Below are 27,972 nucleotides of genomic sequence, written 5' to 3' on the forward strand. Positions count from 1 at the left end.
TGTTTATGCGAGAAAGATAGCGTGCAACCAGTCATTCGATTCTTGGTTACATTTTGAGAATTGCATTGAATAGACTTGAACGCTAAAAAAATTGGGTCGCGACCGAATGAGAGTGGAAAATGGTGGGTCCCAAGACTGTTCCAGTTGAGAACCACTGGTCTAGGAGGTGTTTTGGCAGGATGCAGACTAAAAACTAGCAGGTTCAGGAATAGCGTCTTTCTGACCCACCACACTGAATACCACTAAAATCCAGGTCATTGCCATGCAATTGTAACTTAAGTTATTTAGCATTGTAACTAAGTAAATATTACAGATTTTTGTCCTGTAATGCCTTACATTACGGCATTACAGCAAAAAGTAATGCATTACTGTAATTCATTACTTTTGTAATGCATTACTGCCCAACACACATTATGGAAGACAGTAAATTCTGACAAAAATGCGTTTTCCATGTTTCCAGTAGGGCAAAGGGGCAGGTGCTTTAGTACCACCCTGTCCCTATCTGTGAGTGCCTATGGAGCTGCGGACTCCACAGATATAGTATAGGCCTACAGTGCTCATTTATGGATATATTTACATACATGTATGCCTTGTAGGAAACAATATGGCACATTGATTATGGCATTTTCTGAATCCATGCTGAATTGTCTGTGCCCCGCATTGTGATGCATTGCTGAATCGATCATTGTTGACAGTTACCGCTACTACAGTATGTACCCTGCCTCAACCCCAGGCCAAACATTTTCTCTTACTGCTGCACCAAAGAGCCAAGCTCCTTGGTATGTGTTCCATGGCTGGGTGGCCTCCAGGCAAGCCATCCCTAACTGCCTTCAGGTAGTAGACCTTACAATTCACAGACTCTTTCTCAATGCCCAGTGTGCTAGCCTTGCTAGGACGTGAAACGCCCAGTGATTGGATACTCCATGGAGGTCACCAAAGAGTATCCAATCACTGGGCAAGGCTAGAACAATGGGCACTGACATAGGGCCACAGTGTCCCTCATGGAACTTGTCTCATGCTTCTCCCATCCAGGATGCCCACCTGTGCTTGACTCATCATTAGCGTCCTACACAAGACGATCAAACAATCTTGGCAGTCCCTGTCCCTCATAATGACTCACACACAATGGGTTGGCCTCCATTGGTCTTATAGCAAGCCAGCCCATTTCTGACACCTTTCGTAGTAGGGGTGTAAATAATAGTCAATTTGAATCGAAGCATCCATCCTACAGCCCACGATCAACTAACCGATTCCTCCGCAAGATAATCGATTAATCGTTTTTAATTGATTTTTGTATTATTGCACTCATTTTGTGAGGTATTTTATTTTGCTCATGCAGTAATAATTATACCGACCATAATAACGATGCCCCTAAAATGAAATGCATGCAGATATTTCAGCTTTTGTTGATTTATTCAACATTTCACACATAAACCAAGCCTGTAATAATAAAAAAATATGAACCATTGATTTGAATCGAATCGAAATGAATCGAATCGTGGAGCATTCTTAAGTATCAAAAATAATCAAATCATTGGCCTAAAAAAAACGATATTGAATTGAATCGCCATGAGGGGTGTGATTTACACCCCTAATTCGTGGCAAGTGGGAGAGTTGTGCAAGGGACCACAGGGATGGGAACAGCACTGATTGTGCGGGACCATATGGGACATGTAGAACACTGATGGTGTGAAACCCTCCCTGTACTTCCTCCTCCTTTCTGAAAGAGGAAGGCAGTGAGTGCGTTACAATATGCGACCTTGCCTCCTCCACTTGTGCTTGTTTCCTCGTACCAGGAAGTAATATGTCATGATGACATCACTGACAACCGCATTATATTTCAATATCTTGAAAAAGCTCAATTGTAAAGTATTTTTCTCATTTGCAAATGAAAAACAGTCCCTCAAAAGTTGTGGCTAGTCTGACAGCTGGGAAACTTTATCGTTTTCTCCACAGAGGAGGGGCCAGGAGACGAGGCGAGGCCTCAAGCACAAGTGGAGGAGGCAAGGTTGCGTATTGTAACGCACTCAGTATGATGGAGTGACCATCACTATGGCTGAGTGTGTTCTGTGAACAGTAGCAGTTAGACTCAAGGCACATCTCTTTGCTATGATGTCTATGGTGGACGCTGTTTGTATTACCTATTATAAGAGACAGTTCGGCACAGCCCTAAACTGTGGCACTGCTAACAATGGAAGGTAATGAACTCTGTGTTGGTTTGACACAGTGATGTCATATGTCACCAAAACACATTACGCGTGTTTCCATGCCATGCCCTGTTAATAACCTTACTCTACTTTTTATACTTTGCAGACGATCTGACAAGGAAACCTAGGCGTTTTTTGCATTGAGCAAGGTCGGGCAATTGCCCAGGGCCTCGTCCATTCAGGGGCCTCGTCGTTGCATTATGGTATTTGTTTTCCTGCATTTGTACATCATCAATTATTATGGGGGGCCTAGAAAAATGTCTTTGCCCAGGGCCCCAGATTTCCTAAAACCGGCACTGCAAGGAGGTAATGTTTTTGCAAGGTTTTGTTTACATGTGCATTTATTTATTTGTCTGTTTGCAAAATAACTAATCAACACGTGCACATTTCATTCTGAAATAATGACAGTATGCTGGTATGCATTGCTCAAGCTGAATACAGTTTGTTGAATATTTGAGCTGGCTTGGTGGAGGTCTGTGCTCTGGTGCTCCTGTTAATAATAGGCCTTGCCACAGGCCTTTGGACCTGCAGGTCTGGGCGTACATGAGAAATCCCATTTAAACAGCATGTAGTAGGCAACTGACTGCAATAAAGCTTTGTGTTGGTGTCTGTGTGTGTGTGGAGGGGGTGGGGGGTGGGACTGAAAAGACTGCAAATTCATTTATCTTTCTGTATATTGTTTCTTTTTTTATTTACTTGACCATTAAACATGTAAACAACAAAACAAGTATAATTGTAATGAAATAATTGTCAATGAAAACAACCCATTGCTTTTAAAAAGACATGTAAAGCAAACTGAATACTAATCAAAAATCAGTCTACATTGGCCTTTTCCTTCGCAAATAAACAAATCCTGAATGTAATAATCATCATGGTTCAGTCTGCCATTTTATTGCTTGCTAGAAAATGCAGATTTGCAATGGTCCACTTATTAGAATAATAATCTTAACAGAATATTCTTTTTGCAATTTCATTCTCAATCACAGTCTGCTTCAGTCATATTTTCATTATTCATACAGTTTTCCCGTCAGTAAGTGATCAAAGTAAGTGATCATATCTCATCAACATGAGGTTTCACTGAGAAAACAGTGATTCAAACTTTACCATCAATGTGTAATTAAGTAAGGCACATGGGACAGCTCTAACAAAACTGGTCCCCATTCCGCTGTAGAAGCCTCTTGCCCCTTGCCTTTCATAAATACTGAGGAATGCTTGCCGTAAGCCCAGGCTGGAAGCCTGCTGTGAACTGGTGCTGAGAGCTAGAGGGGAAATAAAAATGATTAACCAGCAAACATACAGTGATCAGTTAAGAGCTATGTGTGCTACAATACAGTAAATCCAATTACAGTGGTGTGACGAAGTGTTTCCCTCTTTCTTACAACTGAATTGAGAATTTGTAATTGTGATAAACTAGATGAAACTACTGACTAAGATATGGGTCAGTGGATGAAACTCTTAACCTCAGAGAGAAAACACACATTGCAACTATGTGTATAACTAAATAGGCTATACAATATAATTCAAAATGTTTCTAGAATATTGAGGTACCCAAAGATAACATTAAAATTGATCTCAAATAGCCTAGTACAGGTATACGTATTCAAAGGGCTCAGAGCACCTTCAAAATTGTTTCTGGGACACACAATGTCTGGGCTAGGTCTGATGAGCACTTTTTCATTGTGATAACAAGGTATATATGATTATTTTAATTTGATTATACCATGAGCTTGCTGTCGAGTACGAATCACTGCTAAGGGATAGCTGGTGGCCTGTCCAGAAGCAAACGCCACAAAGCTGAAGAGGAACAGCTTGGCTTCACTGTTGTATGCTGGGTCCCTTTTCACCCAGCTCATGATGGACTGGTGGGGGAAAAAAGACAACTATCTGACATCAGCAGGCAATAACTTGTGTTTTTCTGTTGTTAGTAAATATTTGATGTACCAATGGAAAGTAAACTGGTCCACTTCAAAAAGACTAGACCAGCACTGCTCCAGTCATCCCTGGCCTAGTCTTTTTGAAGTGGACCAGTTTACTTTCCATTATCTACTGTCCTGGACTGGAAGCACCAACAATGTTAGAGCGCAAGTGACTTCTCTTTTACAATTTGATGTACCAAATCAAGTTGTCCTTATTACAGTTATGACACATTCTGAGGTGTCATGCCTCTACCCAAAGGGAGGTAAGCACATAAAGGTTTCAGCAGCCACTGACCTGATGGACTGCACACTCGACTCCAGCATAGGGAATCATGCACAGAATACTTGGCTTAAACCCTCTGTAGAAGGCTGCAACCGATTCATTCTGATAAATTGTCCTTGCACATCTGAACACTCCATAATAAGTGCTTGCTTGCTGAAGATTGAGTCGCACTTTTAGAACCTGGAAAAATGTCAAAAAAATAAACCATCAATTATCACCATTTCAGCCCACTTTTATATTGGTATCTCTTCTTAATTTTCACTGAGTGCAAGCTTCAGACCTTCTGATTTTGAATTACTCTACTGTATATCCAAAGTAACGCATCACCACATACAGTAACAAAAGCCACCTTGAAAGTTGCAGGCACTCTCTTTTTGTTTACTTCATTATACTTCACAACAGGAAGATAAAATATACACACACATAAACCAAACAAATGTGCATAAATTGCATTACCAAAACCAGGCAAGTTAAAAGCACCTGACAAACCAAACCAAGATCAGCTGAGACAAAAACAAAAAAAACTGAAAAGTCCAGACCTGCCACTGTACTCTGATACCTCTAGAGGATAGAAGACAGCATGGGCACTTGCTCCTGAAACACAGCCCATGCCAAATCGATGCTGAATGGAGAGGGTCTCCCTCTGACCCCCAGTCAGGGACTTCATCTGTTAAAAGGCAGGATGAAAACAGACCTTAACCCCTTAGCGCAGAGCCTATGTTATAACCTTACGGTCACCAAAATTGTAATGGCTATGTCTTAATCTGTTACTGAAGGCTCTCTGTACTGTCATAGCAATATTGTTATGATGTAGTTGAGTATTTTCAGCAAATAGTGAATAGGCCCGCCGACGACCCCATCTGCACTAAGAGGCTACCCCGTTAGGAGATAGCGCTATAAAGTTGCTGTTACCAGAATGGCTATGACTAAGTCCTAGTGCATTACGAAAGGGCCCTGTGTTATGTCACAGTAGTGTACTATGGTAGTTAACTTTTCAATGCCTATAACAGTGTTCATGGCATGCATTATGGGGGCTATGCTGTGTGTGTGTGCGTGTGTGTGTGCGTGTGTGTGTGCGTGCATGTGTGCGTGCATGCATGCGTGTGTGTGTATATGTGTGTGTGTGTGAGTGTGCACGCATGTCTATGTGAGCGTGTGCTTATCTGCATGCAATGATATATGTACAACCTATTTCTAATCAGTAGCATGAGAGACACTTAAATGACACCTGTGCATAGAGGATGCACTGTAGGGTTGACTGCGGCGTTCCCTTCAGGACATTGACCATGTTCCCCTGCCACATGGACCTGAGGCCTCCAGCCCGCAGCTCTGTCATGCCAAATGAGACCGCTTTGGACCCCTTCACCTGCAAATGAATGCACAGTTGTCCATAGTAACATTGCATGACATTGAGCAGTTCATGTTTTTCCTTTTCCCCTCTTCAATCCTTTTTATATCATTTCTAAAATATTTCATTCATCAACCTGCAGTTTTTTTTTGACCAGCTGTCCATATTTCCAAAAAGCATGCAATTGCTGCTGCTGCTGCTGCTGCTGCTGATGATGATGATGAAGTTCACTTCCCAGTGACATTCATAATGATAAAAATAAGGCCATGAAAACCTACGTAAACAAATTATTTATCAACATGATAGGTCTAACAGGTTGGAGGCAGTAGTATAGGCCTACAGTATAGGCTCACCTGGAGCAATGTTTTTAGGCGATCGATTGGTGCGGTAACTGTCCTAGATACAGCATCTGCCAGGCCTGCTGCCACTACAAAGTTTCCACGGAGAGAAACATCTGTCTCTTGCTGAAGAGACATGGAGCGGCTCTCCCCCACATCAAATACCTGTGATGTAATGCAAAATGTATCAAAAAGATCAGTAATGTAAGTTTAATCAACTCTTTATGTAATTTAGTATTTAATTTTACTTTTTTTTTATTTTAATTTTTTAATACTTAATTTAAAAAGTATTAAAAGTAAACAACTGTATTTTCAAAATCCTTCTAAACCACCCATGCTGTCTGTTTGCCTTGCATTAAAGGACCACTTCAGTCAATTTCAATATGCTGTTGTATTGCTCAAGCTACCCTTGATATGTCAGTACCCAGTGATGCCACATTTTTCGGCTCAGCCCTTTCCGAGATATGAGCTATTCTAATAGGGGCAGCGTTTGTTTACTTTTTTTTTTTTTTTTAATTCCCAGTTCGGCCAATGAGCGCAGCGGCTTCCCACCGGCACACCTGCAGACAGTTACTCAATCACAAGGCAATCAAGTGATTAGTGGTTGTACACATGAAGTGGTACACAATGAATGGCAAAATTGGCACACAGTGGATGGCAAAAATAGGGCCACGTAACATAGGCCTACTCCAAATATTTTCCCAAAAGGTACCGCTGTTTGCTAGTTGTCAGCTGATGTTGCATAACCTTTTGGATGTTTTTGGGAATAAATAAAAATGTTTTCTTTTTAAAATGTAAACAAACAGCTGCCCCCATTAATGACCAGGATCTTGGAAAAGGCTGAAGAAGAAGAAAAAAAAACTCAGGTACTGACAAGTCCAGGGTAGTGTGAGCATTATAAACTGCATGTTGAAATTGGCTGAAGTAATGCCAATGTCTGAGGTTTGACATTGCCCGATTGGAGTGGGATAGGTCTACATGGCTGAGATATAAACATATTCTTACCAGGCTATGTTTCCAAGACGATACAAGTTCTTTAATATCTTCTGCTGGGTTTAGAATAATGTGGTGTAAGAATTCATCCCAGTCAACAGTCATTGAGCTGTCTTCGTCCATCCTAAAGAAAGAACCAGTTTATGCTTTTGTAATGTTGTAGTTCTGGGAATGAACATTACAATTACAGTACAGTGACGACTAATGGGTTTGCATCTTTTTTTTCTCCGAGCAAAATTGCTAGGTGGTGTTACATGTGCACAACATGTGCACCAATGTACTATGTGTTTAGTGATATGCTTAACTTGGTCATCCATACATTTGAATGATTTTCTTTGCATTTCGTTTGGTTATTACCACACCCAACTCCTTGAACAGCTCGATAATGTCTCCTTGGTCAATGACCCCTAGGTGAGGAGGACAGAAACAATCATACATGCAACATCAGAATACATCTCAGGCCTCAAGTCATTTTCTCCCCCAAATAAAATCATTCCACTGCTACAACCCCTCCAACATTCCCCTGACTGAACTAGACGGATCTTTCAAATCATACTATCCATGTGAACAACTCGACTATAAAGACAATAAGCATGCTGTGAGTTTGGTTCACAAGACCATGGCTACATTCCACGCAGAGAAAGTGGGGGAAGATGCTGACACTCACCACATTTATTTTTGTCAAGTGCATGGAAGTTAATTATCCATTTTCTTTCTCTGTCCATAATGTAGCCCAAAAACTCATCGTAGTCAAGACGTCCATCCTTGTTCTGGTCGTAATTATTCACAATGGTCTGCAAACACAGTATTGCAACCACTTGAGCGTAAACAATAGGCTGGCTATTCATTGCTGGGGTTATAAGTGAGCATAGGCCTATGTAAAGCTTAACATTAAACTTTGTACCTGTGATTTTTCCTGTGCCGCAGTAACGCCAATTCTTCTCATTTCATTATGGAGCTCCTCCACAGAAACGAACCCGTCATTATTCTTGTCTAATTTTGCGAATAAGTCACGAAACTGGTCCATGGTGGCTTTGTCGTGTGCCTGCTTTCTAATGTCACTAGAACTACATTTCACTCACCACAGCACATTCCACGTGGTAGTCCTAGAGGCCCATATCTACTAGGTCCCGTAGCCTGACCGATGGTTTAACTGACTGCCCCGGTTGCTGGGGTGCTGCTGCTGCTGAGTCACATATCCGTTATCAGGGTTGGGGAACGAGTTGCGCATCCAGTTGGTGCAGCACATGACGGCCGCGGCTCACAATACAAGGTGGTTATGCCGTTTGTGTACAGCAGGTGGCCCTATTGCTATACACTGAACACTGGAAATGCTGCTTGTATCGATTATTTTCGCAAGGTAACAGTGATGATTGTAGTTGTAGGCTTGACATGCCACATGGCCTCTGCAATAGGCTAGCCCTATGCAATATGCTTGGTCCTGAAATGTATCTTTTCCCAGTTGTCTTGATATGATTATGTGTAACTGCAGTCCAAAGCTAGATATGTATTCTGGGACATATCTAGACCCTTGACTTTTTAAAATACTTTTTTCAAATGAGAATTGAAAATTGAGTTTCAAATGATGTTTTAATTATATGTGCAATAGAACTCTGTCCCAAGGATAACTATTTTTACTCTTGAATGTAACTTACATTTTGGGTATGGACATTAAGCAACGGAGTCTTGCATAGGCCTAAATTGAAGACCAGCCCTATTTTACGCACGTGTGGTCGTCATATTGGTGTGCCTACCATTATTTACGTCCAGATCATGCACAAAGTGATTCTACCTCTATCAAAGAATCTGTGTGTAGGCCTAGTCCGTGAACTTGTAACCGTCTTAACACATTAAACAGAAATGTATACAGTATATCAACAACTGGCTGGACAATATCGTCTTTGCGCATACAGTTCCATTTTACGCACATCTTGGATCCTGTTCAAAACTGCATACAGACATCAGTTAGGGTATGTCAGACATTCCAAGACTCGTTGAGCGAGGACTGTCCATATTGACATCTCTCACACGCAGAAGTGAACTCTCACGCTTTTTTTCTTTGACGCCTTCACATATTCATCAAACTGCCTCCCCAAACCCCAAACTTTGCGCAGTGAGTTGTGGTTAAGTGGTTAGTGAATGGTAGAACACATGCTGCATGACCTTTTACAGCTGACAGTAAATTACCCAGTAAATCACCCATCTCTGATAACACAGGTGGTATGGGCGGAACCTGTTATATTGGCATAATAATGGGAGACGCAATCGGCTCAATATGGTAAATGACGTGCCGAGGCGCTCACACTTTCTAGAAAGAACGATATTCCAGCGAGCAATAGGCTACATGTAGTCTACAGGGGAGGGTAGGATGGCTATTTAAAGATGCTCTCTGGAAGGGAAATAGCGTAAGGTCCACAGCGTTGACTACCGCTTCTAAACATATCGGCGGAACCGGCTGCTACACGGGCACTATATTGTTTATAAAAGCAGCGCTCGCCTCCTGACGCCTTATCATCGTGGCTCTATTCATTCCCAGGATACAGGCATCAGAATCTACCGTCCACCGTGCCGACACATCAACTACTCTCCGGCTTGAGGCCACAGCAGAAAGATGGGGAAAGATTACTACAAAATCCTAGGCATAGCCAAGGGGGCTGGAGACGACGACATCAAGAAGGCATACAGAAAACAAGCTTTGAAATGGCACCCAGATAAAAACAAGGCTGCCAATGCTGAACAAAAATTCAAAGAGATTGCTGAAGCATACGAAGTCCTCAGCGATCCAAAGAAGCGAGAAATATATGACCAATATGGAGAGGAAGGTGGGTTTTGTATTCATGTTAATAGTAGTATGCGATTGTGATTGTGTGTGATAATGTGATTACATTATTCTACGCGCCGATTAAGACCGTATACGGTCGTATATGAAGCGAGTCAAGGAGGTATTGTTTTACATCCCGAAATTTAGTCAGGAACGTGATTTTTTACGGCCAGTATACGGCTGGCATCGTTGAGTTCTCATATCAAATTATTCCGCACATAGAGGTTTCCCCAGAACTGACATAAGGCATGTTTTTGAATTAGCCTTGGTCTTGATCCGTATTCCCGCAGAATACAAGTCAAGAACCCTTGCTGCGTTGGTTCTAGGTCACTGCACACTGCAGATAAACGTCATGTAATGGTGAATATTTTGGGTTTGGGTAAACCCAGTGAGCATCCTCTAACATTTTAGCATCCTCTTCTGAGATAGACTCTCCAAACATACAGACATGTGTAGGCCTACATACTGTACATATAGCCCAAGCCTACACATAGCCTGTCCCATACACCAGTGTTTCCCAACCTTTTTTGTCTCGCGTACCCCCTAACCCTTTTTTAATTCCATGAGTACCCCCTCACTCATGCTCTATATCCCAATGTGACTATGCTCATACATTTGTTCATTTTTCCACGTACCCCTAGTGGTACACGTACCCCTGGTTGGGAAACACTGCGATACACACACACACACACACACACACACACACACACACACACACACACACACACACACACACACACACACACACACACACACTTGTATATAATAGATTATCACAAAGAAGCTCATGAGTGAATTGACCCTTGAATTGATCCAACTAGTCACTGTATTTAATTTGTTGCATAGGTCTTAAAGGTGGCGGAGGACCCCCAGACGGGCAGGGTACCAACTTCACCTACACCTTCCACGGGGATCCCCATGCAACATTTGCCACATTTTTCGGTGGCGCCAACCCATTTGAGATGTTCTTTGGACGAAAAGTCAATGGGCGAGATGACGACGACATGGAAGTGGATGGGAGTGACCCTTTCAGCTCCTTCCCAGGATTCAACCTAAACGGTTTCCCACGTGATCGGCACGTGGGCCTAGGTGGGCAGACCCGGCGCAAGCAGGACCCAGCCATCCATCACGAGTTACGCGTGTCCCTCGAGGAGGTCTTTCATGGTTGCACCAAACGTATGAAAATCTCACGGAAAAGGCTCAATCCGGATGGTCGCACCTTACGGACTGAGGACAAGATTCTTACCATAGACATAAAGCGCGGGTGGAAAGAAGGCACCAAAATCACTTTTCCCAGAGAGGGTGATGAGACGCCCAACACCATCCCTGCTGATATAGTGTTTGTCATTAAGGATAAGCCGCATCCACACTTCAGACGGGAAGGGTCGAATATTGTTTACCCTGTCCGGGTCAGTCTGCGACAGGTAAGATTCACCAACTGTTATTTCATTATTGTCATTGTTATTTCATGTTATAACCTTACTGTCACCAACATTGTAATGGCTATGTCTTAATCTGTTACTTAAGGCTCTTGGTACTGTCATTACAATGTTGTTATGATGTAGTTGAGTATTTCCAGCAAATAGTGAATAGGCCCGCCGGCGACCCCATCTGCACTAAGAGGCTACGGAAGACATATTAGGGTGTGCACAGTTTTGTGTTAGTAGGCCTACAACATTACCCATATCAAATGGGTCAGTCAAATTGTGCTGTATGCTTCCTTTATGGAGGGAGTATATTACCTTCTTGCAAACCAACAAATTATTATTACCACAAGCATGGGATGCAGTTGGTCAGATAATACAGTGGGAAACGCCATGCCTGGATTTGAAATAATACACTCTCTTGAGATACATGGCATGTGCAGGCAAAGTTGATGGGTTAGTTATGCAATAAGCATTTGGAAACATGAGAGAGACCATTTGGGCAGTGCCAAGGGACAGAAGCTTGCCCACTCACTCTGCGAGATGATCTTACTGTATATGGGCAACTGTCTCTCTGTGTGGCATCATTAATACAATCCTTTGTACTTCACCTTCATTACATATTCAACAGCCTCTTCACTGACACTGCATGCTTCCAACAATGTGTTATATCTGTGTATAGTTAAAATACTAGCTCAACACACCACTTGTGTACCATTAAGGGCAAACCATGACATGTCCATTACTTTCCTTTCAGTCATTGTGCGGTTGTTCAGTCACTGTGTCGACGATAGATGGGAACACTTGCAACATGAAGATCACTGATGTTATCAAACCTGGTATGAGACAGACAATTGCAGGCCAAGGACTGCCATTCCCAAAGAATCCAGAGCAAAGAGGGGATCTGGTGGTGGAGTTTGATGTGAACTTTCCAGAAAGTCTCCCCACCACTGCCAAGGATGTCCTGAAACGGCACTTGCCAACTTCCTAAGACAGATGGACATGTGTAAAAGATGCCTGTTGGCTGCAGTAAAAGCAGTCTCATTCATGGACAAAGTTTCCACATTTACTCTGATAAACCAAGAATGTGTAATTTATATTTTGTATCTAAGCTGATGTTTGATTTCTTTTTTTAAACAAAAAAATACTGCATGGTTGTGCTGAATGGTAAACATAAATGTTGGGGTTATGCTGGTCATTTCATTCCATGTTAAGCCAGATAATTGGGATCCATTGCTTTTATTGTATTTTTGTATACTTAATATGGCTTGATATAGAGCAAACATAAACAAAGCAAACGAGTCGTCCAGACTCCCTGATTGAAAGTGCAGTTACAGCTTTTTATCCCAAATTACTATTGAAATAAACATTAATGTTGTTTCCATCATCAAACTCATCAAAATAATCTCTTGTGTTAATGTATCTACTCATCGTTAAGTGCTTAGATCCATTGCCTTTTATGTTTTTTTTTTTTTTTTTTTTTTAAACGGATTTATTTTCTGTTACTTTGGGTTTGTTTGTCAGTCAACAAATGTGTAATGCCTGTATCAGTTTTTGAGCATTTTTAAATGAACATTGGAGAACTATATGGAAAACTATTTGTTTTTCATTGCTCCTATGTGTCTCAAGTTTTTAAAGATCACGCTCTCCTTATTGTCATCTCTGAATTGTCATCTCTCCATCTGAATGGACACTTGGTCTTAAACTGTCTTTTGAATATTACAGTAGTCCTATATTTATTATAGATGTAGTTGGACAAAGGGGCATGTGGGGCAGGTACTGTAAGTAGTAGGCCTTAAAGGTGCACTCTGTGATATATTTAGTAGTTTATTTCCAGAATTCATGCCCATTCACAAGTGTTACATTTTTAACAAATACTTACCCCCACCATCAAATTTTAAGTATTCATTATGACTGGGAAAATTAGACTTGTGTATGTCTATGTCTTGGCAGAGAGAAAACTCTTGTGCATATGAAGAAAGTGACAATAAATGCTGACTTGACTTGACTTGATGAAAAGGGGGATCTTTTCCATGGTCCGTCATGTTGAATTTCCAGAATTATATATTTTTAGCTGCAAAACTTACTATACTTTGCTCATACTTGTAAATATTGGTTTATTATTTAGTAAATATTCATGAAAAGACCAAATTGGGCAATAGGCAGTTTCAATGAGCAGCGTAGTTGCAATACCTACTTTGGCCACATCCTACACAGTGCACCTTTAAGAGCAAAGTCTGACTTCACATGAAATGTTCCTTGATGCTTCAACATGTTGCTCACAGACTTTTTGATAGTACCCGAATACTGTTGATACTGTGTGTATTCTGCACATCAAACAGAACACTTTAGATATAAAAAATAAAATGAAGTGATGCTGGGTGCAGTACATTTTCTCCTCAGCATTTTGTGGTGCTTACAACATTGTTCTTAATTGTTCTTTCAACATTGCATCTTAATACTTCTCAATCTTTTTCTAAGATGCTTTTTGTGTTTTACAAATGACAAGCCAAGACTGACAGTGAGGCATAGCATTAGGCCTATATGGTGTAAAATTACAATTTGATCATTTGTTCTTTATAACAGAATGAAAGATCATAGTTTAATGAAGTGTCTTTACAAGCCAACAGCAATGCCAATGCATGCATGAGGTTCAATTGAATTCAAAAGCAAATAATCAAAGAACACTGCACATTGATTACTTTTTTTATTTATCTATTTTTTTGAGCACTCCAAAATAAAATAAAAATGAGCAATAGTCAGTTTGGTGTGTTTTATGAGCATTTACTAATGTAATATATTATTATTTGCTGTTAGTTATCAACTATTTCAGGAAGCATTTCATTGTGTTTTAGGAATGTGTCATTGCATTTTGTTTCACAAATCACACATTTTTTTGCACCCTTTGTTAATCTCTGCCACCACAATGAATTCAGATTTGGTTGTATCTCAAACTTAGATGTGAAATGTATCCTTGTGTTGTGTTTTGTTTTCCATTTTAGTAGGCCTTATGTAGCCTACTTACCCAGATGTTGAGGAACTGGTGAGTAGCCTAATATTAATAATATTAATAATATAATAATTACATTTTTATTTGACGTGCAAAAAGCTGCAACTAGGCTCTAATTATCTTGTGCACATCTGCCAGTAGGTGACGCTGTATTGTAGCTTTGTGTACCTTGCTATGGATTGGTATGAGGTTTCATGTAGTTTTTAGAAGAATGTGCGTATCATGGCTTGCCATAGGCTAACTCAGGGGTTCCCAAGCTTAACCATGATAAGGCCTCCCACATACCACTAGATTACAGCCAAGGCCCCCCTGACATGGGTCGTGCCACATATTTGTTTCTGTAATAATGTAATAAATAGGCTATAGCAGTGCTCAATATGACATGAATGAGGCCATTTTGTTTTGCAATACTTTTACTTTTAACCTGCCGCGTGCGGCCCCCCTACCACCCCCTCGCTGCCCCCCTGGGGTCCCCGGTCCCCACTTTGAAAACCGCTTGACTAACTCATAACCTCAGACGATTCTGAGAAAAAAGTCCGCTGCACGACCAGGATTTCTTTTGCTCCCAATATTTTATTTTTTCGTGACGTTTCGGGTTTTACCCCGAAAAAATTAAATATTGGGAGCAAAAGAAATCCTGGTCGTGCAGCGGACTTTTTTCTCAGAATCGTCTAGTCACTTGTGGTCCTGCTCCCAGGTCAGACGTTCCTGTGGATGTGCGAGCTTTCCACCATTACCTTAACTCATAACCTCAGTCACCAGTCCATTCAATAAGATGTTACACATTTAAGACAGACACTCCTTTCCATGCAATAATAACCAGGAATCCCACTCTAATAAATAGATGAATAAATAGGTGAAATCAATTTTCGCACTCTGGAACCCATTATCCAAAAAACTTGTTTTGGGCTACCGTTCTGGTTTCATATGGCTAGGCCAGGGGAACGTTGTCATTGGCATAGAAAAACATTCCTGTGTGGCTAGCACCTAAGAATGTAAAAAGTAAAACATTACAAGGAATAGTACTCCAGATAAATAGACCTAGATGACTCATTTAACACATGAATCCCACTTCGTTTATCATATTAACTGCATTTGGGACAAATTATTTCTTGTATATGTTTCTAGTGAAATTTGGTACTCTAAAGCACCTCCCTGAGGATAAGGGCTCATATTCTCAATGCAGAGGGTGTGAAGGGTCGCTGATCATCCCCAGTGCTTTTCTTCAAATATTATCTTGGTACATAGAGTCCCCTATGATTTCCCTATGATTTTTGTGGCCACCTTACACTCTGTTCAGTTTGGTTCTCCTCTGGGTGTTAATTCAAATTGCCATACCACATAATCATGTTGAATGATACTGTATATCGACACTTTCAACTAGACCCTTGTATACCATTTCAATTATAGTGCTGCTTACTCCAAAGCTGTTTAGCTTACGCAGTAAATACAGTTGGGAACACTTTTTGTTAACAAAATCATAATTCACCTAAAAATTGAGTGCACTGTCAATGTGTACCCAGATACTTAAAATGATTGACTATTTCAACCGCTTGCACTTCAATGAACAGGTATTGTGCCATGTCGCTGCCCATTTTGGAAGATTAACTCTTTGGTCTTACTCACATTTATTTGTAAATGACTTGATTGGTACCATTATTGTAGTCTTGATATATGCTTGCTCTCTCTCTCTCCATGCCCTCTTTTTGAAGAAGACCGACCAGGGTCATGTCGTCCGCATAGTTAAATCTTAAATAATTCTTACATGGATCTTGAATATTTAAATAATTTCTATTTATTGTGAATTCATTAGTGTAAAAAGAGAAAAGCAGTGGTGATAAAATGTAAAATGAAAGATAGTTATTTGGGTAGGCTATAGGTATGCCTGTGTTAGGCCCCTACTGCCTATAACGTGATCCCATGTAGCCTAGAGGTCAGTCATAGTGGCTCAGTGGTTCTCAAAAAAAAAAAAAACGCCTTCTGGACCTCATCACAAGCCAATACCCCCTGAGGGCTGTAATCTAGCCCTTGTTGAGAAATACTACCAGGGAACTCATAGGTCTATGACTGCTAACTTTCTTTGTCTGAATAAGAAGTTAAAAATGTTATAAAGACGTTTTAGCCACAAGTATACTAAAGAATAGTGGAAATAAAATAGCATATTTAAGGTAGGCCTACACCAGTTGCGAAATACAAATAGGCTACCTGACACAGGTACACAACCACTGTGTGACGTATCATAATCTGTTCATTGCTCTGTTCCCCCATCAGGAGCGTTCAACAACACTGCGCCTGCGTCCTGAGCATTTTGAAACAGTGTCGCTATTGTTTGCGAATCAACAGCTTGCGAACATACTTTATGGTAGATAGGAAACGAAGAAGGTAGCTGACATTGCGATTCCGCATAATTACTCTTTACGTCCTGAACTGCACGGCATTGCTTTCAAACAGAAGACCAAACCGAGCATTTGAGTGGAAAGGGAAGATTTGCAACAGGTTGTTTTCAAATGTTTTAGTTGATCGCTGCGTATACCTTCGTGCCCCTTGTGGATTTACTTGGAGAGTGAGCATGCCTTTGGGACTGAGAAAAAAGAAAAACAAATCAAAAGAAAGTTCTACTTTGGTAGAAAATGAAGAGGTTGATGGAGCAACAGATGGAAGCGCCAGAAAGTCAGCCGTGAATGGTGGCGGACTGCCACCTCCACCTGCCTGCCTGCGACCGAAACTGGTGTTCCACACGCAGCTCGCCCACGGGAGTCCTACTGGCAGGATTGAGGGTTTTACGAACGTGAAAGAGCTGTACAAGAAAATTGCAGAGGCGTTCAATTTAAGCCAACCAGAGGTAAATACACTAAACAGTTTCCAGCATAAAAAGCCAAGTGTAGCCTACGTTGCAACACGATTTGAAGTTATTTTGTTGGTGTTAAAACCGAGATGGTGAGTGCCTCTTTGCCCGAGGCATGAAGGTGTGTTCGCGACAGGCGCGCCCTGGCACAGAAACCTACAAGTAAAGTAAATGGGTGATGACGGAGTAGTCTGTCTGTAGCTTACTTACTGTATCATTGGTCTGTAGCCTACCTTTCCTACCTTTGTTCTAAAAGTAGCTGAAGCTAACTGGAATATGGATTATGTTCTTATCCTAACAGTGGTGATACTTATATTTAGGTCATATGCAATTTTAGGCTACACGTTACCATTAGGAGTAGGAATAAATAAGCAGGAACCAGCCTGTATGAATCGTGCAGTCTATATATTTTCACTGAGTTTATGAAGATCACATCTAAACTGTTTTGAGTGCAGAATCATGGTCTGTTTTTCAGACGCCACTCTGTTTGCAAAGTTTGCAGTCCTGATTTTTATTTGAATAACTCGACTCAGCTTTAGGCTAATACCCCCTTCAAAAGAACAAAGAAACAAACAAATTCCAATCAAACGCTCAGTTTATTTTCTCTTTTACAGCATTGTATTAATCTTGGCTATAGTCTTCATTTTTTAGGTTTTGTTGAAACATGCAGTATTCTGGATCTAACTAACTTTCCATCAACTAGGCCTATTTGTTGTGACAACCCACTGGACATGTTGCTGTTGCATGCAGTTTACACCATTGGGGGCAGGAATAAATGCACCAAAGTCTTCATTCCCACAGGAAGTCCCCCGTGTCCTGCCCAGTGGGCACTGCCTTAATTGAGACTGATAAAGGCATCCCAAGGGGTTTATCTTCTTCAGTCTTATTCAATTAGAATTCACCAAGAACCTCTTTTAAAGCAATGCACTGTTTGTACACCACCACTACATAGGCCTAAACAAATGACAAACAAAGCAAGTGGCCTGGAATGGCCATGACGTAGGCCTATTGTAGTTTTTTTTTTAAACCAAAGGCAGTTTGTTAGACTTGTTAGACCAAATGCAGTTTGTTAGGCAGGTTTTGACAGCAAACTAGCTTTACTTATCCCATACATATGAAGTTGATTTATTTTGGACTGAGTTCAAATATAGACTCTTCTAATGTTATATCAATTTCAGATTGAAGCCCTGGGGTCTTCCAATAGTTTACAGCTGCCTTGATTTTTATCATTCCTACTTCCTGGTTTATCATTTATACTTCCTGTATTCTAGTGAAAAAGTGCTGTTTACAATATACTTCACACGCTGTAATCTTAAAATATCTAACATTTCCTTCTCACCTCTGTACTTAAGCATGTGACTATCAAGCTAGTGTTAGCCCCTTTGAGTCTAACCTGTAAAAACAATGTGTGTGTGGACATAGGCAGGCAGGTGTGGTCCAAAGTCAGAAAGAACATAATCCCTCTTCAGTCACCTCTACGGCTCTTTGGCTCGCTTTTTTACCACACAGGGCAAAGTCTGTTTATGGCCGGGGAGGCTGAGATACAAATGTGTTGTCACATGACATGACTCGGGTGTCCCTTTTTTCCCCACCTGAAATCTACGCAGCAGTCATTTGTTTAGAGTTTGAATGTCTCAGAAGGTCGTACACATCCACCACAGTCCATCTCCCTGTCATGCCTTTTTGGCAAAAGAGTGAAAAAGGATTTGTGAGAGCTTTTTGATTCTTCTGACTTGTTTTTACATGTTTAGGAAACGAGCCATCATAAATTTAGCTACATGGTAAAAGCAAGGACGTGGTGACAAAGTATTCCCTTTCAACTTCATGTCTTTTCTGACATAGGCCTATATCGTCTTTTCCCTGTGGTCCAGTCAAGTGTAAGTGGACATGCACATACACAATGACTCATAATGGCGCCATCTCATATGCACACTGACTGATAGCATATTTGCTCAAGAGCAGTTTTGCTTGTGAAGCTGTGGCCCCAATGATGTATATGAGCCTTCTTTGGGATTGGCTGTTTGATGTTTGTGGAGCATGCAAATGAACCCTATCTGACTATATCCAAACTAGTTGTTTTTTTTTAGAAGGGGACTATTGAATATGTTCTCTAGTAACAGTTGGACAGGTTTTTCTGAACTGAACTGCCTGGTGTTCGTCTGCCTCAAAGGAAACCATTAGAGAGAGAAGTATTTTCATGTGTCAACATGCTGAGACCGTACAGGTTTGCACAACATCTAGGAATTCAGTTGACATGGCTGTGGGGTGTGTGTCTGCCTTTCAATACATAGGGCCATTTAAATTTCATACATTAATAACAGGGCTTGACACTTACACCTGCCAACCAGCCAAATGCTGGTAAGACGTGGCTGTGGCTAGTAACAATTTTAGTCTCATTAGCTAGTTTGACAGGTAACTTATTCTTTGGTGTGACCAATTACAGTAGCTGCATCAATTGCTGTCAATGGAACTTTGGCTAGCAGAAAGACTAAATGGCTAGTGACTAGGTAAAAACCACTTGCCACAGTGGCCGGGGAGCAAAAAAGTTAATGTCAAGACCCGATTAATAAATAATTTCTATGGATATTCTTGAATGAATTATGTGTGAAAGCCAGAACATGGAAGAAGGGGAGTTCACCACTCAGATTGAAAACGTTTATTAATAATAATAAATAAGAAGACCAAATGTATAGCACTTTGTGTGTTGACGAGTCAGTGTAAGGGGACTGCTGTTTTCAAAGTTAGATGGCCTCCACCAATCAGTGATTAAATTGGGACACAACTTCCACTGTCGAGAATGCCCACCAAAAGCAAAAAAAACACCTAACTTTTGTGTTGTCAGCATTTATAGAGGGCTGGCTTTGTTAATGTTTAATACCTTGATCTTATGAAAGAAAATGTTTTACAACAACAATTTCTTTTGCACTAAGCTTATATTTATGCACAGCCTTTGTACCCCTTTTGCCGGGCGGGCCAGTGAATGGGCCTACCCTTTTGTTTCTGTGTAAAAGAGAGGCACGAGTGGTATCCACACTGTCTAAAAATAGCGTCCAGTTGCCAAAGAAACCAGTCTAGTACGGTGTGAGAGTGAAATTCTAAAATTCTCAAAGAACGACAGAGCTGATGAGCAGTGCCAAAATCCCCCCTCATAACAAGCAGATCATTAAGCCTTTTCAATGTTAAATAAATTAACGCAGAAGTGAGAAGGACAAACCACTGTGTCCTGATACCAGTTTAAACCTAAGTTGACTAACAGAGAACTGCCTGACTGATAGTCTGCTCAGGTCATCTAGAAGACAGGTTTCAGTATCAGAGATATGGTTTCGGAGCTGTCTGAAGTTGAGCCGGGACGATGTGTCTTAGGTCATCGTTGGGGCAGTAGTGTTGGTGTTGTGTGAGTGAGTTTAAAGTCTTAGAGGAACCATGGGGGTGTGGTAATCACATGAGCAGGGCACCTCACCAAGGCAACACACCACTAATACTCTAGCCATGTCTTGGAGCAGTGGTTCTCAACCTTTTTTTCTTAATGCATCCCCTTACCTGTGCCCAAGACTAGCCACGCACCCCCAACCCAAACGTCTACACGTGTATACGCACTAAAAATGATTTCAGTGATAAATTACGATTCTTGCTTGAGGCATTAATCAATACCTTTGTGAATTTACATGGGGACCAAAACATTTCATTTGGTATTGATTTGACCTAAATATAATGTTTGATAGCAGAATTTTGGTGACAACCTCAACACAAACAAATCTCTGTGCATCCCCTGAAATCTCTGGCGCACCGCCGGTTAAGAACCACTGTCTTAGAGAGGAAGATCACAACACACATACACCTTCAAGAGCCAAAGTGAACTTTGTGTGCGCATGTGTGTGTGAGAGAGATAGAAACAGTGAGAGAGATGGTGTGATGTAACAGGCTGCCTTGGTAACGGTGAGTAGGTGTCTGTCGTGAAGCCACCCACACTCTTCCGCACAAGATGTTCTCGCTTTTGTCGTTTTCCCACATTGAGCCATGAAGTAATGCATCTACTTATTCCACCGCCACACAGCCTGCTTCCCACTAACCTTGCTCTCTTTCCCTCACCACTGCCTTGTCCCTCGGGTTTTGACTTTTTTTCCATACCTGTGTGTTTGTTACCCTTTTGAGTTGCTGTAGCCATCTTTTTTACTCTGGCTCTCTCCCTCTTTTTCTCTCCCTCTCTCTCTCTCTGTCATTTCTACCTCCCTGTCAAATTCAGAAACATGGCCCCTATCCCACCACCTCTCCACAGCTCCCCCCTCTAATCCCAGTCTGTTTTTATGCTCTGGTAACCCCGGGCAACAGTACTGTGTCTGTGTCAGCTGATGTCCACAGTGCTGGCTGTACACAACACAAAGGAAGCCAAGAAAACAGGCTGGTTGTGTCCGGAGCCTCTTTGCCACCAAAGAGTTATACACTACAACAGGGGTGGGGAACCTATGTCTCGTTTATGGCCCTTGAGGCCGTTTTATCCGGCCCCCGATATAATTTTAATGTTATGCAGCTTCACATGAAATATGAATTATTTTGTAAAGGAATCTTAGAAATTGCATTTTCAATACGATTAAGTTGTATTCAGGGGGTCTAGAGAAGGTGGTGTCTGTTTTAAAAGTTGCTGCCTTCAATATAGGCCTAAAGTGCAGGGGGGTCAATTCAGTGTAACGGATACCTTCTGTTGACTGTAACGGTAAAAAAACATGATTTTTAAATTGTTTCAAGTGAATGGATGACAGCCGAGGCTTTAATGAATTCACTGGTAAAAAATAAAATAAAAAGAGTCATGTTTATTACAGTTACAGTCAGCAGAAGGTATCCGTTACACTGAATGACAATTTCATTTTGCACGTCTTTGACCCAGGGGGAAATCCTGGTTTGTATTCATAGCACGGTCCTCGGATGAATTTGAAGTGGCCCTTCGAATGAAAAAGGTTCCCCACCCCTGCACTACAACGTACACAGCAGCACGGGACAGCTCCCCATCTCCACAACTACCGTCTTACCTAACCGATCAAAGGTCAGACTTACTGTACCTGGAATGTCTTTCAAATCATGAGTCACGCCAATGCCATAAATGTCTGTGATAGTCTTCCTGGGGTTACCAGAGACTGGTCATAGTGATTCCCGTGTGTGCATGTGGGTCAGTCAGTATTATTAGTTTGGTAATAAATAATACACTGTTGGAAGTTTCCCACCTTTTCAACCGCCCCCCCCCCTGCCATGTGCTGCCAGGAGGACTTTAAATTGGGAAACAACTGTGACGTGTAGCCTCATGTTTCAGACCCTGCTCTGCCAGGGAGTTGTGCCCCAAGGTGTTATGCCAGATTTCTGATTCAGAGGAAAAGTCCAGAAGGTCACCTTATCTGTCTGGGGTGCATTTCTCGAAAGCGTAGTTGTTAGCCAGTTAGCAACTTGGGTAGTTGCCCATGGGAAATTGCATTGCAAACAACAAAGTAGCTAATGTTGTGAGCAACTACGGTTACGAGAAATGCACCCCTGGGTTGATACTGGATACATTTGAGAGGGTGTGTGGAGTGCCGTTGAGGAGTAGGATTAACAAAACAAAAATAAAAAGTACATATGTCTGTCAGTACGCCTGTCTGTCATCCCATTGCTCCTCTTTTTATCTGAATGGGTTTTTTTATACGTCAGTTTGTGAAAGGCCCTGTTGCTCATCCTCTAAAACTATACAGTGTAGAGCTTTTCAACCCCTATTGACCTTCCTCTCACTAGTAAATCAAAGCACATATGTTATATACAGTATAGATATTTCATATCCTTTTAAGCGATGATCCTGATAGGCCGATGTCTCTACAGATTCTATTCTGCACCCTGAACACCCACAAGATTGACATGGAGAAGCTGCTGGGTGGGCAGATCGGCCTGGAGGACTTCATCTTCGCACACATTAAAGGGCAGAAGAAGGAGGTGGAGATCCTCAAGGCTGAGGACGCCTTGGGGCTCACCATCACAGACAATGGAGCTGGCTACGCTTTTATCAAGGTACACTGAGAGTGCACAGCTGTATAGTATTATAGTGTGAAATAGGTGTGTACAGTGCTTTTATCAAGGTACACTGAGGCGGTCCTCTTAAAGTGCACAGCTATGTACTGTAGTGTTATATAGTATGAAATGGGTGTGTACAGTGAAAATCAAATGAGGCATTTACACACAATAGTATTTTCTTACATAACATCCCTCTTATAGCTGTTATACATGTGTATATTTATCTCGGTGTGTTAAGGACTGTGTGAAAAAATAATAATTTATTTCAGGATAATACCAAGATTGTTCCATTCGTAGCCGATTACCGAGATCTAAGCAGATGGCTTTAAGGATAAACTAGTTTAAAAACTGAGAAAGGGTGCCTCTCTGTGTTGTTCGAAGAGCACTGCATGCTTTGCAAAAGACACGGCACATACAGTGACCTCTTAATGGTGAAATATCTTAAACACAGTTTGTGCATTAACTGTATTTTGCCTGTCCACTTGATAAATTGCTAAGAGTTAGTAATCATTTGACCTCATTGTCATCTCAGGTAATAGTTTTTGATCAGTTAGAGGGTTCAGCTGAAGCTCTTTTGCCATGTTGGTCATAAGTGGCTTTCTGTGTGAATTTACAATTAGTTTCTTTTACCATGCACAAATTGTTTGTGTAGGACAGACATCTTAGATTACAAGATATTTTGTTTTTAAATGATGTAGGACTATAGTACTACTGTATTTAAGATTCTCGAGGAGCAATCTTTTACACAGGTATTATCTTTTTTTTTTTTTTAAATATGAGAAGGTGTCCGCCCATACCCGTAACGCTGCATAGAATTTTGCAGTCAAGTCGTTCTTGCTAGCCTGCTTGTTGCTGGGCAATTCTTTGCCCCGCTAACTTAATGATAATTTAATAATATAAAACTTCATACAATTCAATAATAATATAATAACACTTTATGAAAAGCAAATGCTACCCAGCCATCAGTGCTCTGTAGCGTGTTCCCCAACACCATACAGTAATTGCTAGCCAGGTAGAATGTAGTTGGAAATCACAATTAAGTGTGTGTGTGTGTGTGTTTTTTTTTACAGCGCATCAAAGAGGGCAGTGTGGTAGACACTGTGAAGGTGATTTGTGTTGGCGACCACATAGAGTGCATCAATGGAAAGAACATTGTCGGAACACGGCACTATGAGGTGGCCCGGATGCTGAAAGAGCTACCTAAAGGCGAGGCCTTCACTCTGAAACTGGTGGAGCCCATGAAAGCTTTTGGTGAGCATTACATATATTAACTGAAGCTGTTTTTTTTTTTTTTTTTAAGTATCCGTTTGTAGGTGGTGCTCTGATGCACTGTGCTAAAACACCCACACCGTATGCGGGCATGATTGACCATGGGAACCCAGAATCAAATTTGGCCTGGGTCATTTCCCAACCTTGCCAAATGATGGCACAAAAAGCTCTATTAAATATACGTATATACAGTATTTTTTTTCTTCAAAAAGTATGTTTGTTATATCTTTCTTTAGACATGTTGGAGCCAAGAAGGGGTGCTGCCAAACCTGCCAGTGAGAACAAAATTGCCTCTGGGAGAGGAACTTTGAGACTGCGCTCTAAAGGGCCTGCTACTGTTGAGGAAGAGGTAAGAACTAAAAGCAGAGTACTTATCACTCAGGCCATGTGTCATTTATGAACAAGAACGTGAACATGTGATTGCTAATGCTTGACTTTAATGTTCTCCAGCCAACAGAGTTTGAGGAGAAGGCAGTGAAGAAGGTGGATGATCTCCTGGAGAGTTATATGGGAATCCGGGACACAGAGTTAGGTTAGTGTCTGATTGAACAGCTAAAACTGTGTAATGATTCAACTTTCTAATCAGCTCGTAGATCATAAGTTGAGAATGGACATAAGCAGATTGACAAAAAATATATGCAAGACATCAGTGATGACAGGACAAATTGCTATTTAAGTTTTTTGTTTTTTTTAAACTAACCCTTCTTTGCATCTGCACCTGTTGTTCTGTATATTTCCTGTGCACCTTGTATCTGGTACTGATGTTGGATATGATTGTAGTGTAATGTAAATGTAATTTAAGTCTATGCTCTTTGATTTTTCAGCTGCTACCATGGTAGAAGTGGGCAAAGATAAAAGTAACCCAGATGAGTTTGCGATGGCCCTGGATGAAACCCTTGGAGACTTCGCCTTCCCTGATGAATTTGTCTTTGATGTTTGGGGGGCCATTGGTGATGCCAAGCAGGGACGCTTTTGAAGCTGAAAGACTGGACTAGACCAGAGCAGCCAATGGGATTCTGTGTCAGCAATGCATTGAACAGCAATAGTGAGTACACGACTTTTGTAAAGCAACACTGTGAACAATATTGCAATAAACACAAAAGGTATCTAAAATATGCACAGGCTAAATGTAATACAACATCCATTGAACTTAAAACAGATATATAATGACTTATTTTTACACATTTTTCATTTATGAGGAAATTTCGGTGGTACACTGCTTATTCTCTGGAGTGGTGAAAGTGATTTAGTGATTAAGTATGACGCCTGATCTGAATTCTTTTTCCATCATCCATGGGGAGTTTTTAAATTATTAACCATACCATTCTAAGCTCAATAGATATTGTATTAAACTTAGTCTATGCACATTTTGGAAATAACTTGTGTGATTATCAAAATATTGTTCAATGCTACTTTTCAGAAGGTACTCATTTTTGCTGGGCACTGCACATTAAAGGCAGAGACAGGACACATGCTACTCTACAGTGGATATAACAGATATGTGAACCCTTTTGGAATTTATTGGATTTCAGATTGAACTGATCGTAAAGTGTGCCCTGATCTCCATAACTTGAAATGCACAAAAATGACACATTTTCATTTTCATTGAACACAACATGTAAATATTCACAGTGTGAGGTAGAAATAGTATGTGAACCCATTGGCTAATGACCTTTTCCACCTTTCACTGTGAATGCTGTATTCCATAAGCAAATGAATAAATGAATGAACAAATGATTAGTTCAAGCAGAATGTATTTGTTGTGAACTACATGAGGATCAGAACACATTTTATCCCAAATTCATGAAGAAATCAAAGTAATTCCAAATGGTTTGCGTACTTTTTCTAGCCACTGTAAGTGTACCGTATTTCATAATCTGAACTGCCGTCAGAGCATTGGACAAACACTGAATATCCATTTTGCCTCAGCAATGCCATCCACTGAAAAATGTTAGAGAGAGAGAGATCTAGAATTCTGTGGTAAGGGAGCATTTATAAGTCAGAATGTAGAGATTCAACCGCACTTCCGTCCAAACTCTCACACTGAAATTATAGCACACTTTTTTCATAAACGTTTCACATTTTTTCTTTTTGTCTGATTATTTTGTACATTGACCCGTATCTTCAAAGTTAACTTGTAGTGTTTTTGAAAAGAATATATTGTTGAATTGTGTTGAGAACTAAGAGATCAGAGTTGGTAAAGTTTTTGCATTCTGCCTGCTCTATTGATATTAAACAGCAGTTTTTTTGTGTCTTAACAGTGCGACCAATTTGACACGGGGTGGTTTCTTTTTACAGTCTTTAATTTGTCCATAATTAAATTGATTTCACATTAAGAAAGTGAAAGTCTGGTCTCAACAAAGGTGATCAGCTAATTTTATTAATGACAGGCTTCTCACTCCCAGTCGGATGTAAAATTCCATGACCTTCCCTGACCTAAAATCTGAATTTCCATGACTTTCTTGAGGAAACGCCCAATATTCATTACAGTGAACTTTCGGAAGCACATGTTATTAGTTTTCTACATCATATGGATATGGAGGACTATGTCAAAACGAATGACTTGCACAGATACACAGGTTTTAGCTATTAAACCTCTACCGATATTCCCCGGTAATCCCTGATTGTGGGCAAAAATCATCTAATTGATGGACTTTCCCAGTCTGGAATAGCATTAACTGAAATTACGACATTCCACAATATTCTAGAATTTTCCTAACCTGTGGGCACTCTGTAAGGAGTGAATTATTTGGAATGTGCGTGTGCGTGTGCGTTGCGCAAATGTATCCATATTTAAGGCTTTAGTGGTACAGCTTTAAAGGATACCCTGGAAGAAATATTTATGCCTAGATATCTCATATTATTTGAGGTAATATAAATTGGTATATTGAGTGCCATCATTTCAGTTATCTTCATATATGGATTGTCGATTTTGTCTAATTTAGTGAATTGTTTGGAGAATGAATCACAACCTTGTGTACATAGTTGGCATACAGACCTGTTGTTAACCAACTATAGTTAGTGTGCAGACCTTGTGGTGAATACTGGGCTAGAATAGCGAGCAACACGGTCCGACTTTTCTTTCCGTAACTGCCTTTTCTATATCTGTATGGTTATGATGATGTGTGTATGAGGACGAGAATGCCTTTTAGCTCTACTTGCTCTGAACATGAGTGGCACCATATTAAATAATAGCAATACAGAGTTGGTACTACAGTGGTGGTTTGGTTAAAATTGTATAATGTGAACTTTTCTTTAGCATTGCTGATATTGTATCAGTCCACACGGAAAGGGGGATTATAGATGTTTAAACTAACATTCCTACATTGTTAGTTTGTTTTGTACAGAGTCCTGACATGTACACTTGTAAGTTGGTAGATATACAATTGTATTTTTGATCTTTTTAATTTATTCAATTATTATTGTTTTAAGATGTATGCAAAAGGAAAACATTTTTATGGTCTTAATTCAATAAACTTGGGCACTTGAAA

At 40.7% G+C, this 27,972-nt stretch overlaps 3 protein-coding genes across 3 annotated transcripts; 2 read left to right on the forward strand and 1 right to left on the reverse strand.

Annotated features, from left to right (window-relative positions):
• Positions 1-2,920: 2,920 nt before the first annotated feature.
• slc25a24l (solute carrier family 25 member 24, like) lies at positions 2,921-8,261 on the reverse strand. Its single transcript, XM_063220251.1, has 10 exons — positions 7,990-8,261; positions 7,753-7,879; positions 7,405-7,492; positions 7,098-7,209; positions 6,108-6,257; positions 5,635-5,772; positions 4,966-5,073; positions 4,419-4,586; positions 3,928-4,066; positions 2,921-3,466 (listed from the first exon to the last, which is right to left on the reverse strand). Exons 1-10 carry the CDS (start codon positions 8,110-8,112, stop codon positions 3,282-3,284), a joined length of 1,338 nt encoding a protein of 445 aa, XP_063076321.1. The 5' UTR covers positions 8,113-8,261; the 3' UTR covers positions 2,921-3,281.
• Positions 8,262-9,482: 1,221 nt separating this feature from the next.
• dnajb4 (DnaJ heat shock protein family (Hsp40) member B4) lies at positions 9,483-12,797 on the forward strand. The gene is made up of 3 exons (XM_063218953.1): positions 9,483-9,907; positions 10,753-11,330; positions 12,088-12,797. Exons 1-3 carry the CDS (start codon positions 9,697-9,699, stop codon positions 12,319-12,321), a joined length of 1,023 nt encoding a protein of 340 aa, XP_063075023.1. The 5' UTR covers positions 9,483-9,696; the 3' UTR covers positions 12,322-12,797.
• Positions 12,798-16,614: 3,817 nt separating this feature from the next.
• On the forward strand, positions 16,615-27,972 carry gipc2 (GIPC PDZ domain containing family, member 2). The gene is made up of 6 exons (XM_063218954.1): positions 16,615-17,182; positions 23,024-23,209; positions 24,283-24,463; positions 24,718-24,830; positions 24,932-25,013; positions 25,306-27,972. Exons 1-6 carry the CDS (start codon positions 16,910-16,912, stop codon positions 25,455-25,457), a joined length of 987 nt encoding a protein of 328 aa, XP_063075024.1. The 5' UTR covers positions 16,615-16,909; the 3' UTR covers positions 25,458-27,972.

The sequence above is a fragment of the Engraulis encrasicolus genome, chromosome 16 (assembly GCF_034702125.1).
Source record: "Engraulis encrasicolus isolate BLACKSEA-1 chromosome 16, IST_EnEncr_1.0, whole genome shotgun sequence".
In the NCBI taxonomy this organism is placed as follows: domain Eukaryota; kingdom Metazoa; phylum Chordata; class Actinopteri; order Clupeiformes; family Engraulidae; genus Engraulis; species Engraulis encrasicolus.